Consider the following 18,132-nt stretch of genomic DNA (forward strand, 5'->3'; position numbering starts at 1 on the left):
CAATGAATTAAGTAAAATTTGCACTATTAAATTCATATGAATGTGAATACTCCATCCAATATAGAGATCCCACAAGTAATTTACATGACCACAAGAATCAATTCACAAAAGCCCCAAACAATAACACACTCCCACCTCACATAACCATAATCAACTATTGGCCAATAGTAATATTGTATTATTCTAGCAAGTAATAATATAATTCAAATATATTTTATATCAACATATAAAACAAAAGAAAGAACTCAGTGACAACTACCTTACAAACCCCAAAATGCACAACAGAAAACACAAACCACATAACAAAACAACCGCCAACAAAATCCACAACCATAAACCAAACATCAAATTAACCTATTGCCGACGTGTCTCCTCTCCTTCCACCTTCCTTATGTGTGCCTGCCTCCTCTCCTTCCACCTTCCTTATGTGTGCCTGCCGGAGCACCTCTCCGGTCGCACCCAACGGCGTGTCGTCCACGTCCACCATCGCCTTCATCCCCGTCCCCAACCCTCTCTTATTAACTTCCACAGCCGCCACCGCGGCTTTGGCGGCATCATCTCTCAGGTTCATAGCCTCCATCCGCTTCCTTGCATCCTCTTTTGTCACATCATCAAACATTTCCTAATCAAATAAAATCATTCATATTATTACTACTTCAAATATTATTATGGCAAATATTATTATGGCATACCAAATTTTACGCAAGATGTACATTATTATATATTTGCTAAAAAAAAGACTAAGTTGAACTTAATTACAATTACATTTTACTAACCTTTGTGGACTCACTAGTTTCAGACAACTTCTCCTTAGCCTCATCTTTCTTTCCAGTTAATAAATCCATGGCTTTTCTCGCGGTGTCGGCCGCGGCGTCCTTTAATCCAACCATCTTCCCCACCACCGTATCCTTCCCTTCCTTCGCTTTCTCTGCGGTGTAGTCTTTAGTATCCACAGCCTTTTTAGCGGTGTAGTCCTTTGCATCCGTGGCTTTTTGGGCGGCGTAATTACCATATTCGGATGCCGTATTCACTGTCACGTCTTTTGCATCTTTTGCCTTGTCTGCGGTGTAATCTCTGGTGGCGGCCGCCTTGTCCATTGTGTAGTCCTTAGCGGCAGCCGCCTTGTCGACGGTGTAGTCCTTGGCTTCTTTAGCCTTCTCCATTGTGTAGTCCTTTGTGTCGTAAGCCTTTTGAGCAGCATAGTCCTTGTATTCCCCCATTTTCTCCATTGTTGCATCTTTTGCTTCTCCAGCTTTGTTCACTGTGTAGTCCTTTGCGGCAGCCGCCTTGTCCATTGCTTCTCTTGCCTTCTCTGCCGTGTAGTCCTTTGCGGCAGCCGCCTTGTCAACCGTGTAGTCCTTGGCCGCAGCAGCCTTGTCCATGGTGGTGTTTTTGGCGGCAACCGCCCTGTCTACCGTGTAATCTTTCGCAGCAGCAGCCTTGTCCACCGTGTAGTCCTTGGCCGCAGCCGCCTTGTCCATGGTGGTGTTTTTGGCGGCAGCCGCCCTGTCTACCGTGTAATCTTTCGCAGCAGCCGCCTTGTCAGCGGTGTAGTCCTTGGCAGCATCCGCCTTGTCAGCTGTGTAGTCCTTGGCTGCAGCCGCTTTGTCATGGTGGTGTTCTTAGCAGCAGCCGCCTTGTCAGCAGTGTAGTCTTTCACGGCAGCCGCCTTGTCCATGGTGGTGTCTTTCGCAGCAGCAGCCTTATCAACTGTGTAGTCCTTGGCCACAGCCGCCTTGTCCACGGTGGTGTCTTTCGCAGCAGCGGCCTTGTCCACCGTATAATCCTTAGCCGCAGCCGCCTTGTCCACAGTGTAATCCCTAGCTTCTTTCGCTTTCTCAGCCGTCACATCTGCAGCCTCTCGACCTTTTGCCGCAGTATAATCCTTATACTCCCCCGCCTTACCCGCAGCCTCCCGCCCTTTCTCCGCGGTATAATCCTTATACTCCCCCGCCTTACCCGCAGCCTCCCGCCCTTTCTCCACCGTATAATCCTTATACTCCCCCGCCTTACCCGCAGCCTCCCGCCCTTTCTCCACCGAATAATCCTTATACTCCCCCGCCTTACCACCCGCCTCCCGCCCTCTCTCCGCAACATAATCCTTCCCTTCTTTCGCCTTCGCCGCCGTAACATCCACCGCATCATTCGCCTTCCCAGCAACCGCCTCTTTCGCGTGCTGCAACGTCCCAGTCACCGTATGAATAATACTACTAATAATCCCGGGACGGTCTTCATCACTACTCATTATCTTCTCATGTCTTTCCACCACCACTTCACCGGTCCTACCTGTGACATCTGCCCTGATCCGACCCGACCCAGGTACCCGTTTCTCTGACCCGATCTCTTTCTTTTATGATTTAATATTTATTTATACTTATATTTTACTTTTAATAATAATAATATATTTTCCTTCCCGCCTCTTTCTCTCTCTTTCTTTCCGCCGTCCCGTCCCTCTTCTCTCTTTCCGCCTTCTTTTCCCTCTTGTCGCCGTCCCGCCCTTACGCCTTGTTTCCCTCTTTTTCTTCTAACTCTTTGCTTGTCCTTTGTTCCTTCCCGCCTAAGGTTGTCTGCGCAGCTCCACGCGCCAGACCCCTTACAAGGAATCCTGCGTGAAGACCATCTGTTACAGCGATACGCGAGACGAACTCTTCTCGCAGCGTGCTAAGAATTGTAATTCTTCTCGCAGCGCGCTAAGAACGGTAGTTCTTCCCGCGACGCGCTAAGGATTTGTAGTTCTTCTCGCAGCGCGCTAAGAATCGTAGTTCATCCCTCGACGCGCGAAGAATTATAGTTCTTCCCGCGGCGCGCTAGGAATTTTAGTTCCTCCCGCGGCGCGCTAAGAAATGTGATTCTTCCCGCGGCGCGCTTAGAAATGTAGTTCTTTCCGCGACGCGTTAAGGTTGGCTCCGTCTGCCTTCGCGCTCGCGCTCTCTTGACCTTCTGTGTCTGCCTTCGCTCTCGCGCGTGCGCTCGAGCTTTCTCGCGCTGAACCCTTTGAGTTTTCTTCTGTTTAATCTAGCCGTTTGCTTTTGTGTTGTCTTATCTTTTGTGCTGTTGACCTAATCTGCTTTATGTCTGAAAAGTTACTTTCGGCGCAGCATGCGCACCAACCCCATTGGTTGGCAGAAAAAGTGACTGACATTATCTTTTGAGATCTGCTTTTTCCATGCTTGACCAGTACCTTTTTCTGAACTGCCCATGCCTTTTTACTGTTCCCTGTCAGCTTTTTCTCTTCTTCCCTGCTGCCATATCTTTTGATATCTTTTACTTGCTTTTGGATATCTTTTGTTATCTTTTGTTTTGTCTTGTTCTGTTTGTCTTGGAATCTTTTCCCCTTTTTCTGGATTCATGTCTCCTAGGGTTTCCCTATAAATAATAGTATTATTTTTCCTAACACTACACACACAAACACTTAATTTAACCTCCTCCTTGCTCTCTCTGCCGCCTCCCTCTCTGCCTCCGTCTTCCTCCCTGTTCTGCCCTGCTTTTCCGGTAATATATATTATATATAATAATTTACTTATTAATTATGCTAACTTGTAATCAAGACTTAAAACAAATCATTAAAACAATAATCTTTAATTATAGGTTAACTTGTGCTTGTTTAAAGTTGGTTCTTGCTTTATCTTACACCGCATCGTTTATCAAGTGAGTAATCTCGTACCTAATCCCTTTTTGCTTTTAATGTTTTGGGATGTTCATGTGTTCATACAAACTTAGAGTCTTAAACTTGTTTATGAGCTTTAGTCGCGCAGTATCCCATGTGTTGAGGACGTTTACTTGGCTGTTTATTTGTATGTGTGTATCATTAACCGCTTTGTTCGGCCTATTCCGCAGTTTTCATGGATCCATTAGATGAACACGGGAGACCTATCGTTTACGGTTTTCTTTGTTTACACTTGCACAGATGTTTTCTCGTTTTTGTGCTCAATTGGGAGCACGGATTGAACTATGAACTATGAGCTATGATCTATTTAGGCTTGATCACAATCTGATTGCACCCTTGTTAAACACCAGACATACACGTGTTGCGCGCAGATTTATTGTTATCTATGTATTGTATTAAACTTGATTTCTCACCAACACGCAAGTGTTTGACGTTTATTTTAACACATGTTCAGGTTTGCAGTAGCTGTTTTGGAGCTTGTGGACACGTAGGAAGTTTTCATTATTTTGGACCTAGATTAAAATGTATCAAGACAAGTCTTTGCTGTTCGAATATTATGATTTATAATATATTGATTTATGATGTTTACTTTGCGCGTGCGTGAATAAATGTATTTATTAAATATTGACACCCAATAGTGTCACGAGTAATGAAACAATATGTGGCGCCCCGATGTATAATCCGCCTTTGGTCGGGGTGTTACACTACCGTGCCGATTAATGTCCCTAAGCTCGTCCACGGCCGTCCGTGCCGCCTTCTCCGCAACCTCTTCCTTGCTTCTAATCTTTATTTGATGCCATTGTAATATGAAAATGTAACTTGAAATATTTAGAGAGTATGTTATATGATTGTTTAGTATGATTGATTAACAAAGTGTGAAGGAATTTATAGGAATGTGTAGTTTTATGGAAGGGGTTGTCGCTAAGGAACCGAATTCGGAAGATTAGGTTTCATGGAGGTAAGGTGGTATGGCTGCTTGCCACGTAGCATTGTGGATTGGCACGTGGACGTCATGCAGAGTAGTTTGGTGGCAAGTTTACTCTATTGGATAAAGTAAGAAGAACTGCTCGAAACAGATACGTGAACGCTTTAGACACTATGAATAAAATTTGTTACAAAGAAAATGATAAAATTGTTTAATTAATTAATTAAAGATTTTTGAATCTTTTTTAAGAAAACATAGTGTCATTTGATGAGCTTATTAAAGTAGCAGTATATATATAATCCGGAAACTATAATTCGGGTGTTACAATTTGATAAGAAGCGTGTTGTGGCGGAAACTATAATTCGGGTTGGGTTCTGAATACAAATTGTATCGAAGTACACGTGAATATAACTATATATGGTGTACTTCAAAAGGAAGTGAAATTAATATAATTGGAACCCACGTTCGTTTTGTTTTCATAAAATTTATTAAATAAACACCTAATTGAAGTTAAGTTTATATTGTTAAGGGTAACTCCTAATTAAATAGTAAAAGGAGTGAATTTGGATAATAAAAAACCAAAAATAAATCGATTGAAATAAGACAGGGGAGGTGGCTTTTTTCTAACTCGGGACACAGGAATGGAAAGGCGAGATGCTTACCACTTCATCATCGCCTGGTTGAAAACCTAATGGATGTGTGTTTAGGGGCATGTGTGTTGTGACATACAATCATCATCATTGAGAAGTAATATCACAACTCATAATATAATCTTGATCATTAACAAAACCAAAGGATTAATTAAAGTTTACACATTAACAATATCCAAGAGCATTCACTTAATGGAGATTTTTGTAACACTTTTTCATGTAACAATCGTATTTTCTTCTGTGGGGTTTTTCAAACGAGTTAGAATATTTATTTATAGTTCATTAATAGCACTGGAGTTATGACGTGCATTCTCCCATATGTGTTCATAGTTGCGAGGTACAAATCAAGAAATCTATAATATATATGACTTTCTTTTAAGTTGTTGATGTAACTTTATCCAATAATACATTTTGCGGACATATTGTACTATATATTAAAGGAAACACGCTACTACAATGTTTTCTTTAATATATAATATAAATTTGCACCTTAGTTCTTGAATTTTAGATTGTTTCAATTTAGTCCCTCTAAATTTTAATTTGTTTTAGTTTTGATCCATAGTATTTTTTTTTTGCTAAACTTTGTTTGCTTTTTACTTTAGCATCTCAAAGTTTTCATGGTTTTAGTATGTACCTTAACATGTGTTTTCCTTTTCATATAGTTTTTTGTTATTACTTATACAATTAGTTATTGATTCTTTGGTAATCTTTAGCATACGATATTTTAAAAATTTTTGTATGCCGTTACGACATGCTCATATTTTTATTTGTCATGCCGTTAAAATAAAGTTGTATTCGCAACAACTTATGTAAGTTCCGATAAAAACGGAGTTTTTTCCGCAATAGAATATTTTTTTTATATTGTAACCACATACTGAGTGTAGGTACCACATCAATGCCATAATTAGCCGAACCAATACCAACCAAATTCTTTTGATAGTTAGATAAACTTTTATTTTGTTGTGCCGAAGCGATATTCGTTACGATGTGTTTGCGTATTCGCGTTTTAATATGCGGGTCAGTTGTCGAGTTCCCCGCGCAAAGCGCGTTAGGAACACTCTAGTTAGATTTATGATAAAGGAAAGCAATTTCAACAAAAAAAATATATAGGGACTAAAATATCCAAAGCTAATATTAGGCACGCCTAGTACGTTGCACCCTTGTGTTTATAAAGGGATGTCTCTTTGCACACAAATGATTTCTACTTCCGAATGTGACTCCATTACCTAATAGATGACTCATTTTCTGAAAATGTATGTAAAAGCTACGGATCATCAATGAACTCACAACAAGTTGCGAACCTTTCGTTAGTTACTAACTGAAATCCTAACTTGGGCATCGTACATTTCAAAAGATACTTTGGACAAGCTTGGAGAAACAATAACAAAAAAGCCATACTGATCCAGAAGCTAAAATTCAAATAGACGTTGTTGTTCAACCACATTTGTAGCAGTGGGTAACATCAAGAGTCATACACTGAGCATATATAAATAAGTGCATCCTTCAAACTTTTGGTAGAGAAAGGAAATACAAGTTCAATATCTTTGTATTTTAATCTTATTAATTATGATATGAGCTTAAAGCGCTCTTGGTGGCCCAATCATTTATACTTGTTTGTTTGAATTGAAATTGACCCTAAACTATAAAAAACGATGATATACAAGACGCAACACTAGTATGCAAAGTAGAAAAGGGGGAACATTAAGAATCACACGAATGAATAGAGAAGAAAAGGGAAAAAATCATCTCAACAAACAAGATGATTCGTATTTTGGTTTCTACTTCAAAAACCTATATCATATCTATTTTTATTTTCCTAATTTTTTTTATTGTTTCAAGCTCCCATGTTTTTAGTTTGAATGGGCATTTTAGAGCTTATCCAATGCGGATGCCTAGATTCGACGTGAAGTTAACGTGGAGGAGTGAGAGAGACAAAAAGGAAGAGAGGATGAAGTGGGTCCAGAGTTTTGAAGATAAAATCGAACGCTCGGGCAGGTTTTGTGTGCGAGAGAGAGAGAGAGAGAGAGGCGGACGGTAATCTCACTACAACCACATGTTATTCTCATAGAGCACTTAATTTATTGCAATTACTAGAGCGGCATGTAAGTACTAAAAATGGTCTATGAAAGAAAAGTTTCATGAGCAAGCCCTCATATATTTGATTAGATAATTGTTCTTATCTCATCAAGTCAAGTTCTACGACCAAATGGTCATTGGACTATCAGGACCAAGGTGATTGATAAGAGTTTGCGTTTTCAAATCGTGAGGATTCAAGTCTCAAGATTGTAAAAAATGTATATTTAAATAGAGCAAGATAATATGTTAGGTTATATTCTAGCAAAAACAAAACCGATAATTGTCTTTGTCATTTGAAACTTTAAAACAAGATATTTATAAGAAAACGTATCACTAGTGGTAATTTCAGTAACCGTAACTTAAAAGTAATATGTTTTTCACCAAGATGCAAGTGAAAGGGAAAAGAATACTTCACTACATAATATTTTAGCTCACACATCTCACTTATAATGAATACCATATTTTCTAAACATCAATAAGATAAAAGAAATCAAGCTAGGCAAATTAAACAAGCGAAAATTGCAAAACAAATTCCACAAAACCACCCAATTACAAGCACCCGAGCTCACATCAGCGCCCCCCCCCCCCCCACCCCAAACGTATACTCCCATCAACCAGTGAAGCCAACATAACACCATTGTCCAAGGTCTTGCCCAAAATTTGAGTTGTGCCATTTCAAACATGCTATAATCAAATTATATATAAACGTGCTTAGTCGACAAAATTCAAAAAGATTTAACAATTAGCAAATCCTTAATCTACTTAGGAATTCGTTTTGTCGCACATATAGGGCTTGTTACGGATGTATAATGTGTTTTTAAGATTAAAAAAAATGCAGTGATGTCTGGGATGACGAGGGTTCCAATTAAGGTTAATATTGAACCGATGAGCTTTTTTACCTTTTTAGAAAAATTAAGATATTTCTATATGATGTACCAAAATTTTATTTCTATACTATTTTGTGCAATTGACCGTATGTAAGGAAGACCATTATCGATCATGTCAATTATTTCATATTATAGCAATCCAAAGTTTTAGTGGCATTGTGTAGACAAGCTTAATTTAGAACATGGATAGTCTTTCCATATTATCTTGTTTTCCTTATTTTATCTCGTATGCCACATCAACACAGCATCAACTTTTTTTTTCCTCGCAATTTTTCTTATTTTTTCCCAACATCATGGTGTCATGCGACTTCTTCCCATTTCTTCCTAATGGATTCCATCACACACAAAGTTCTGGTTTAGAGAGTTCTATGTTCAGATTTTTTCATATAAAATAACCAAGGACTGTTTTCTAGATATTTTCATCAAAATATCCAACAACTTGTGATATCTTTTGGTTGTTCTAGCAGCTTTGGCCAGCCTTTTCTAAGCCTTTCTATATATTAAATATCTTGATACGTATTTAGATTATGGTTCGAGGCTGGTCCAGAGCCTTCCACGACATGAACTTTGTGGTTGAAATACGCAACTCTACTTCTAGAAGCTTCTTTAGAGTTGTTTCCAACAACAGCTTTTTGGCAGAGTGTGCAACCATTCTAGGTTATTTCATGACGTTTATGGATTGTCATAGCAAACAACCGCATTTGGTCCAACACGTTGCGGATACTTATTACAGCCCTATTAAACAACCTGAAATTTGACGGTGCGTGACACTATGCTCTTATAAAATGTGATAAGTTCATAAACTATTCATTCAGTTATATTATCATTATTATTATTATATATAACAAATAATGACTTTGGTGTCGCTAAGTGCCGATTAGGCCACTTGGCGACACCTTATTAGTCTTTGTATTTTGTTTTTTTTTTAATTTTGGTACAATAACGAACATAAAGGAATTGACCAAACGCCAAATTTAGTGTCTTTTTATTGTTTTAATTCGATACAGCGACGAATGTGACGGAAACCCGGCTTTAATTCCGTGTAGACTCATAACCTCAATACCTGGGACCGGCAACGCTCGAGTTTACCGACCGACGCCACCACATTGGTCCACCTCAGTTTTTTATATGTTTTTCATTTTTTAGCTCCGGTATCATAACAAAGGTAACGAAAACCCATCGAATTCTTGTCAAGTTACTGTCTCAATGCCAGCACCGATAACGCCTGAGTTTATCACCACCCGGATTTACCGACCGAATAAACGTCGAATATTTTAATTTTTTATATGTTAATTTGACCGATTACTTTTTTTGGATTGTAACGTTGTCTATAGTGTACCGCCTATAATATCCAATTTCGTATCTCTTCACCCTTGTAGCATTGGAGTTTTACCAACAACCTGGATTAATGCCTTTTATTTAAATCAATCAATCAATCAAAAGGGTGTTATATAAGGCCGTGAAAATAAGCAATCCAAACACCCCCAAAATAAACAGACGGTAGTTAATCCCAATGAGTTAGGTCAAACTCGAACATACCCGGTGATTGCGTAATGCACCAGGTGGATTACCTCATCGTCACATCTATCATCATCGATCATCTGCTCTGATTCTTTCGCCATGGATAAACTTCGTAAACAACAGGTTACTCATCTCTCTGCTATTATCAATTTATCATCACATGCTTAGCACAATTCAAATTAATTCGATATAACATATAGATTAATCAATTTGTGGACTCTAGGTCATACTTTTGTTTCTGATTTAGCTCAAATTACTTCGATCTCCTGCTGTTAATCGCCATGGATAGGCTTCGTAAACAACAGGTTACTTTTATCTCTGGTGTTATCGAATACTTGTAGCACAGTTTAAGATAATTCGATATGTTAGGTGTTGTTAGCATATAGGTTAATCAATTTGTGGACTCTAGGTCATACTTTTGTCTCTGATTTGACTCAAATTGCTTCGAGCTCCTGATGGATAGACTTCGTAAACAACAGGTTCCTTTTATCTCTGTTGTTATCGACTACGTGTAGCACAGTTTAAGATAATTTGATATTTTAGGTGGTGTTAGCATATAGGTTAATCAATCTGTGGAGTCTAGGTCATACTTTTGTCTCTGCTTTGACTCTTACTTCGATCTCATGATGGATAGACTTCGTAAACAATAGGTTCCTTTTATCTCTGTTGTTATCGAATACGTGTAGCACAGTTTAAGATAATTTGATATTTTAGGTGGTGTTAGCATATAGGTTAAGCGGTTTGTGTTCAATTATCAGATAGTTTTTGGACTCTAGGTCATGCTTTCGAGTTTCGTCTCTGATTTGACTCCAATTCGTTCAGTGTTCTGCTTCGGATCACGATGGATAGACTTAGTAAACAACAGGCTGCTTTTATCTCTGTTGTTATTGAACATGTTTAGCGTAATTCAAGTTAATTCAATATGTAGGTGTTCTTAGCATATAGATTAATCAATTTGTATTCGACATCAGATAGTTTCTGTACTCCAGGTCATGCTTTCGTCTCGGATTTGACTCCAATTCATCCGGTGGTCTGCTTCGGATCGCCATGGATAGACTTCATAAACTACAGGATACTTTTATCGATTATGTTTAGTGTAATTCAAGTTAATTCGACATGTAGGTGTACTTAGCATATAGATTAGTCAATTTGTATTCGATCATCAGATTGTTTTTTTTGGACTCTAGGTCATACTTTCGAGTTTCGTCTCTGATTCGACTCAAATTATTTTTATCTTCTGCTTCGAATCACGATGGATAGACTTAGTAAACGACAGGATACTTTTATCTCTGCTATAATCGAACATGTTTAGCGTAATTCAAGTTAATCCGATATATACGTGTTCTTAGCATATAGATTAGTCAATTTGTATTCGATCATCAGATAGTTTTTGGACTCTAGATCATACTTTTGAGTTTCGTCTCTGATTTGACTCCAATTCGTGATCTTCTGCTTTGAATCGCCATGGATAGACTTAGTAGACAACAGGCTGTTTTTATCTCTGTTGTTATTGAACATGTTTAGTGTAATTCAAGGTTATTTCGATATGTAGGTGTCCTTAGCATACAGATTAATTAATTTGTATTCGATCGTCGGATGAGTCGATGGCGCTAGTTAGGCCGTAATCTTGTCTCTGATTCGACTCTTAGTTTCTTCAATCTTCTGCTTTGAATCGCTATGGATAAACTTCGTAAACAACAGGTTACTTTTATTCCTGCTATTATCGAGGATCTTTAGCATTTAAATTATCAATTTGATTCGATAATGAACGTATTATATTGCAATCGTATCTGTGTCCAAGGGTTGATGATTTAGAATGTTGTTTTGGTTGAATTAGGTGTCTCTTCGGGGAGCAAGTGAGAAGATCACTAGGGATGCTTTACTTGAGAAGGTGGCACAAGAGAGGGAGTTTCGCAATTACATGCGGCGAGCCACCACAGCTTCACTTTTTATTCAGGTTTTTGTTTTCTAAATAAGAGATTTACAATTTGAAATTGGATTGAGTTCTTAATTTCATTGAGACGAATTTGAAAACTTGTATTATTCTCAAGAACAAATACTTGGTATCATGAAATTATACACAAATATTACCTACAATGTTGGGCTTTTGACTGCAAGCAAGTCTTTACCTATCATTGCATGATTCGATTTTTATCAAATTTTGTTTAGAGGGTTTGGAGACGCTATGTTTCAATGAAGATGGCGGCTGTACATCTTAGAGAAGAGTGGCAGGAAATGGTCAAATGTCTTCCAGTTCCTATGAGCAGAGTTTGGATTTCCAATAGCCTATTGAGACCTTTTCTTTTCTATGTTACAACTTTAGCAACTCGAGGTCGAAGGTTTGAAGATAGGGATGTAGATTGTATGCAGATTTGCTTCAGAATTCTTTTGGAGAGCATAAATTCTAGTGGTATGGTTTTACTGTATTAAATATGAGATTCTTAGAAAACTTTATGGCACAATCTTCGTGCTTATCAGTTTCTATCTTTAACTTTAGCTGGTTCTTTTGTTTTGTTTCTAAAGATGTGTTTTGTAAGGCATAGATTAATAACCTTAGAAGTTAATCTGCAGTCTCAAAGTTAATAGTTTAATGCTTTGGCATATCTGTCTATGATATTAAACAGTTAAAGCTGAATTCTATTTCCTTAATTGAACCTTCTCTTTTGAAGATCCCCAGAAAAACTTTTGCACTCTTGCTACATCTAGCATTGAAGAACGAAGTACATGGAACTATCAAGCAAGGAAATTGATTTCTTTATGTGTACTCATTCTTTCAGAATGTGACTACTCAGACAAAGAGGGAAACCAATTTGTTGTTCTTACATCTATGGCAATGCGGTTTGTTGTTAGCTTGACTGATTTAAAATGTTGGAAAGGTCATAATGATATTACCCTGCAAGATGCAGATAAAGCAGTCAAAGATCTAGTTTGGTACATGTGCAGTGACAAAATTCAACTTTACATTTCCATCAGAAAATACCTTAATAGATTGGATATTCCTTTTTCTTCACCGACAAAAACAGTTGGCCATACAGATGATAGGTTCTTGATTACTGCCAGTGCAATAACTTTGGCACTAAGACCCTTCAATAATGACAACGTGAATTTGCGGCTTGCTGCTGAACAGTACTGTGTGCTGCTGCTCACAATTCCTTGGTTTAATCAACGCCTGCCAGCTGTGCTGTTATCTGCTATAAAACATAAATCTATCTTATCACCTTGCTTCAGGGAAATATTGGTAAGGCTTATGGGAACGCATTCTGAAAACATGTTATAACATCATAAATGATAACTTTATGTATATTATATCACTGCTTTTAATCTGCACATGCAGTAAGTTTTCTAAGTGCACTATTTTCATTTTGTGGATCACTTTATGAGGTGCAGATGTGGTATTTGGGGGACATTAGTACAGTTTTAAGCTAGATTTTGTTTCTCTTCATGAATTTTTTATGCTCATATTGTGAAACAGTAAGGATTTAGAAGTAGGATTGGCTTCGATTACCATTTCCAGCAATAAAATTATACAGCATATCATGTTATCCTAATCATTTTCCTTGGACCCATGTGACAAAAGTTTCGACCATGCTATCCTAATCATCTTTCTTGGACCCATGTGACAGTTTCGATGTTTAAGTTATTTTTTAGAATATTTGAGCTAATTATTCATTAGTCATGCTGATTTTCTTGTCAAACTTTAAAATAATACTGCATTAATATATAAAGCATGAGAAGCTGATCAATGTTTGGCAGGTGCTGGCAGATGTCGAAAGAGAGGGTTTTAAAAGAGATTTCAAATTTAAATAGTTCGGAACCGAGTTCAAGTCCAAAGATGTTGCCACCTGTTGGTTGGGCACTTGCAAACGTTTTATGTCTTGCAATCGGGTCAGACAGCAATTCAAAGGATTCTGGAAGGTTCACTCAAGATCTAGACTTTTCATCTTTCATTCGGGTTGTTATCAATTTTGCTGAAAACCTGTTAACTTACTTTGAGAAAGTTGAATGGACCCAAGTAAATAGTGAGTCATTGGCTGAGTTATCCCAGAAACAGTCAAATATGCTATACACAGATTTACTGAAGCCCGTTTGCCAACAATGGCATTTGATGAAGTTGTTGACCTTGGTCAAAGACCCATCCATTCAGAAAGTTGATGAGAAGTGTGAATTAACAGATGTTGCATACTATTATTCTTGTATGCTTAGAATATTCACCATTCTTAATCCATTCGCCGGGTCAATGCATATTCTCAATATGCTCGCTTTTACCCCTGGCTTTATTTTAAATCTGTGGGAACCACTTGAAAAGTCCTTTTTTCCTAAATTAAGTTCTGCTTCTGAGACTAACTTATCCAGTAATAACACTATTGAAGACTTGAAGGATGCGGTTTCCAAGAAGAAAAAGTGGGTGAATGTATTAAATAAGATAACTGGAAAATCCCAAGGAGATATTGAACAAACAGAGTCTGTTAGTAACCTCAGTATTCAAATTGGGGATGACTCTTCTGATGTATGGGATATTGAGTCTTTGAGGAAGGGTCCTGAGGGTTTAACAGCTGATGATTCTCATCTAATCCACCTCTTTTGTGCAACTTATTCACACTTGTTGCTGGTTATTGATGACATAGAGTTCTATGAGAAACAGGTAGTGTACTTCTTTCCCAAAATCAATATCAATGTGTCCTTATTTCTAGGGGTCTGCAAAACTTACGGGTGCGCGCGGGTCAGTTTTAGGCTAAAACCGAACCGAAAGCAGAAATTTTGGTTTTTGAAAACCGGTTGTTTTGTTTGTTTGTTTTTTTTCTGTTATGCCATTTGGGTTCAAAACTTTTGTGCCGAACAAAAAAAATTGGCTCAAAATAATGAATTTGGTTTAAATCTTTTTGTTGAGCCCTGCTTGCGGTGCGCGCATATAATGTATATGTGTGTGAACCCTCGGGTGGGCAAAAGTAAAATTGCACTAATTTTGACGTTATTTTACTAATCTCGTGAAAATAACGTTAAAAGTGGCGGAAGGTTAATCAGGCATCATGTGGTGGCGTTGATAGCCGAAAGACAAGGGCACATGCACCAATCAGCCGGTGTCCCGATGATTGAGTGCTATGTGCCTTATGTCCAAGGCTTGATGCAAAACTACTATCGAGCCGGGGGTCTCACCGGAAGCAGCCTCTCTATCCCTATGGGATAGAGGTAAGGCTGTCTACATCTTACCCTCCTCAGACCCTACCATAGCATTGCTATTGGTGGGATATACTGAGTACGATGATGATGATGATGATGATGTTTAAATCTTTTTGTTAATTAATACATAATTATTTATTATACATTTAGGCTGAAATATATAGGTTGCATGATGTTCAAAATAAAAAATGAAAATCTGTAAATTTGGTTCGGTCGGTTTTTATTACATGCAAAACCAAAACTGAAGAAAAAGTTTGGATTTTACGAAAACCTAAAACCAAACCTTCTTTTTTGGTTTTAGTTCAGTCATTTTGGTTTTTTTTGGTTTCCGATCAGTTTGTTCGGTTTCATGCACACGATGTTGCACACCCTATTATTACTATTGTTATTCTCCTATTTGATAACAAGTCATATTGGGAAATGAGTAGGTTCCATTTACACTGGAGCGGCAACGCAGAATTGCATCTATGCTGAATACTTTAGTTTATAATGCTCTGTCCCATAATGTTTCCCGCCAAAACCGTCCTCTTATGGATGCTGCTGTGCGCTGTCTACATTTGTTATATGAAAGGGATTGTAGGCACCAGTTTTGCCCTCCTGATTTGTGGCTTTCTCCAGCTAAAAAGAATAGACCGCCAATTGCTGTTGCTGCAAGAACTCATGAAGTTATGTCAGCTAATTTAAGATCTGATGATGCATTGGCTATTTCAAGCATGCACTCTGTTATCACTACCACCCCACATGTTTTTCCGTTTGAAGAGAGGTATTGCAAGTTAATGTGGTTAGTTAAACCCATCATTTCATACTTTGCATACTATGAAGATTTAACTTTGTTGGCAAATGTGAAGATAAAAGAGTTGATATTCTCCAAGTTCTACCCATTGAATTGTTTTTTTACAAAATCAGTAACTGGTTTTTATTTTCTTGAAAAATTAAAATACTGAAATAATTCTGCTTGTTTTGGCAGAGTTCAGATGTTTAGGGAACTTATCAGCATGGACAAGGTATCTAGGAGAATGGCTGGTGAAATAGTTGGTCCGGGTCAACAAGCTGTTGAGGTAGTAATCCGCCGTAGTCATATTGTTGAAGATGGATTTCAGCAATTAAATCCTCTAGGGTCAAGATTAAAGTCTAGCATTCATGTATCATTTGTTAGTGAATGTGGTCTCCCTGAGGCTGGACTAGACTATGGTGGTTTGTCTAAAGAATTTCTAACCGACATAGCAAAAGCCGCATTTTCCCCCGAGTAAGTTGAAAATAATTTCATATATTCCACTTTTACACCATTTCTGCCTCTTAAAAGTTATAATTTCCCTGATCTTTGTATATTTTAGTTATGGATTATTCACACAGACCTCAACTTCAGACAGACTGCTAATTCCAAGTTCAGCTGCAAGATTAGTGGATAATTCTATACAAATGATAGAGTTTCTCGGAAGAGTTGTTGGCAAAGCACTTTATGAAGGGATATTACTAGATTATTCTTTCTCACATGTTTTTGTACAAAAGCTGCTAGGCCGCTATAGCTTTATTGACGAGCTGTCAACACTTGATCCAGAACTCTACAAGAATCTTATGTATGTTAAGGTAAGCATTTATTATATACTAAACTGTGGTAGTAGAAATCCTTATTTTGGTTGCAATAAATAGCGCTCCCATAAAATAAAGTAGTGATGTATGTTAGTCATTTTATTGCAGCATTATGATGGTGATGTCAAGGATCTGTCACTAGATTTTACAGTTACTGAAGAATTACCTGGAAAGCGACATGTTGTAGAACTTAAAGCTGGTGGTAAGGATGTCAGTGTAACAAATGATAACAAGTTGCAATACATAAACGCTATGGCAGATTATAAACTTAACCGACAGGTATATATAATATTAAATTCGCTATATGAATATGATGCTAACATGCAAACCTTTTTGTATTCTTGATGCACATATGCCAGGTGTTGCCACTTTCAAATGCCTTTTGTAGAGGATTAACAGATCTTATATCTCCGTCTTGGTTGAGATTGTTTAATGCGGGTGAATTCAATCAGGTATTGCTTATTTGGGGTGTATTTGAATCTGAATTTGAATTTAAAGGGTAAGACTGATAGCTGATGTCTGTTTTAAGCTTCTTTCTGGTGGCAATCATGACATTGATGTTGATGATTTGAGGAATAATACACGGTACACTGGTGGTTACACTGAAGGGAGTCGCACAGTAAAGCTGTTCTGGGAGGTATACATTCTACCTATAAGGGGCTTTCCATCTTGAAAGCTTATATTTTCTACCTCCGATAGTTGGTTACTGATTGTAAGAAAATATATTTAAATCGAGTAGTTATTAATGACATTTTGCTGCTTACACTGGCTCAGGTTATTAGAGAATTTGAGCCAAAAGAACGTTGTATGCTCATGAAGTTTGTTACAAGCTGTTCCCGAGCCCCATTGCTTGGCTTTAAACATCTTCAGCCAGGTTTTACCATTCATAAGGTATTATCTTTTTTACTTTTAAAATCTATTGTTACCTTTTATTTCCACCCTTCTGGTGCTTTCTCTCCCATTTGTCTGATCAGAGATGATATAGCATGTAGTGGGTTAAATGTATAAATTATAAATCAACGAGAAGAGGGAAAATAACTTTTGATTTAATATTTATATAGGTTGCATGCGATTTACCTCTTTGGGCCTCGTTTGGGGGACAGGACGTGGATCGTCTTCCATCAGCTTCAACATGCTATAATACTCTTAAGGTATCATATTCTATTGTTGCAAGCTTATCAAACACACACACACACATGTATATGTCCATTATGTTTGGTTCTGTTTTGTCGTTAATTAAAGGAGTAGTTAATTGAAATATATATGTTGACCTTCATTTCGTTGTATGCAGCTCCCAACTTACAAACGGTCAAGTACATTGAGAACAAAGCTACTATATGCTATCAATTCCAATGCAGGATTTGAACTTTCATAAATATTGAACATAGTATGCGCATAGGTAAACCCCCTTTAATCACCTCCGATTTGCAATTATATAAATGAAAAACGGCCATGAGAGTTGAGCCGTGGAGGTGCATGTTTTAAAATCCACATGCCACTTAACATGTATGTGAGGCTCAAGAGAGCATTTATAAGAGTTTTTGAACGAGACATTTCTAGAGAGCATTTAACTTCTTTACATAGGGATGGTGGAAAGGGGGACTGAACTACCCGTGGGATTCGGATGAGGTTCGGGTT

At 37.9% G+C, this 18,132-nt stretch overlaps 1 protein-coding gene and 1 pseudogene across 2 annotated transcripts; one reads left to right on the forward strand and one right to left on the reverse strand.

Moving 5' to 3' along the window:
* Positions 1-349: 349 nt before the first annotated feature.
* LOC143626846 (uncharacterized) lies at positions 350-2,245 on the reverse strand (annotated as a pseudogene). Its single transcript, XR_013152501.1, has 2 exons — positions 777-2,245; positions 350-622 (listed from the first exon to the last, which is right to left on the reverse strand). The product of XR_013152501.1 is annotated as an uncharacterized LOC143626846 (transcript).
* A 9,158-nt stretch (positions 2,246-11,403) lies between these two features.
* Positions 11,404-17,889, forward strand: LOC143626847 (E3 ubiquitin-protein ligase UPL7-like). The gene is made up of 14 exons (XM_077096797.1): positions 11,404-11,427; positions 11,564-11,683; positions 11,896-12,136; positions 12,396-12,964; positions 13,490-14,368; positions 15,333-15,667; positions 15,872-16,150; positions 16,239-16,491; positions 16,603-16,773; positions 16,854-16,946; positions 17,024-17,131; positions 17,269-17,385; positions 17,556-17,645; positions 17,786-17,889. The coding sequence occupies exons 1-14, from the start codon at positions 11,404-11,406 to the stop codon at positions 17,867-17,869; spliced, it is 3,363 nt and encodes a 1,120-aa protein (XP_076952912.1). The 3' UTR covers positions 17,870-17,889.
* Positions 17,890-18,132: the final 243 nt, after the last annotated feature.

This window comes from Bidens hawaiensis, unplaced genomic scaffold, assembly GCF_021521415.1.
Source record: "Bidens hawaiensis isolate Kalapana, Puna unplaced genomic scaffold, B.hawaiensis_p1.1 tig00004525_1, whole genome shotgun sequence".
NCBI lineage: Eukaryota > Viridiplantae > Streptophyta > Magnoliopsida > Asterales > Asteraceae > Bidens > Bidens hawaiensis.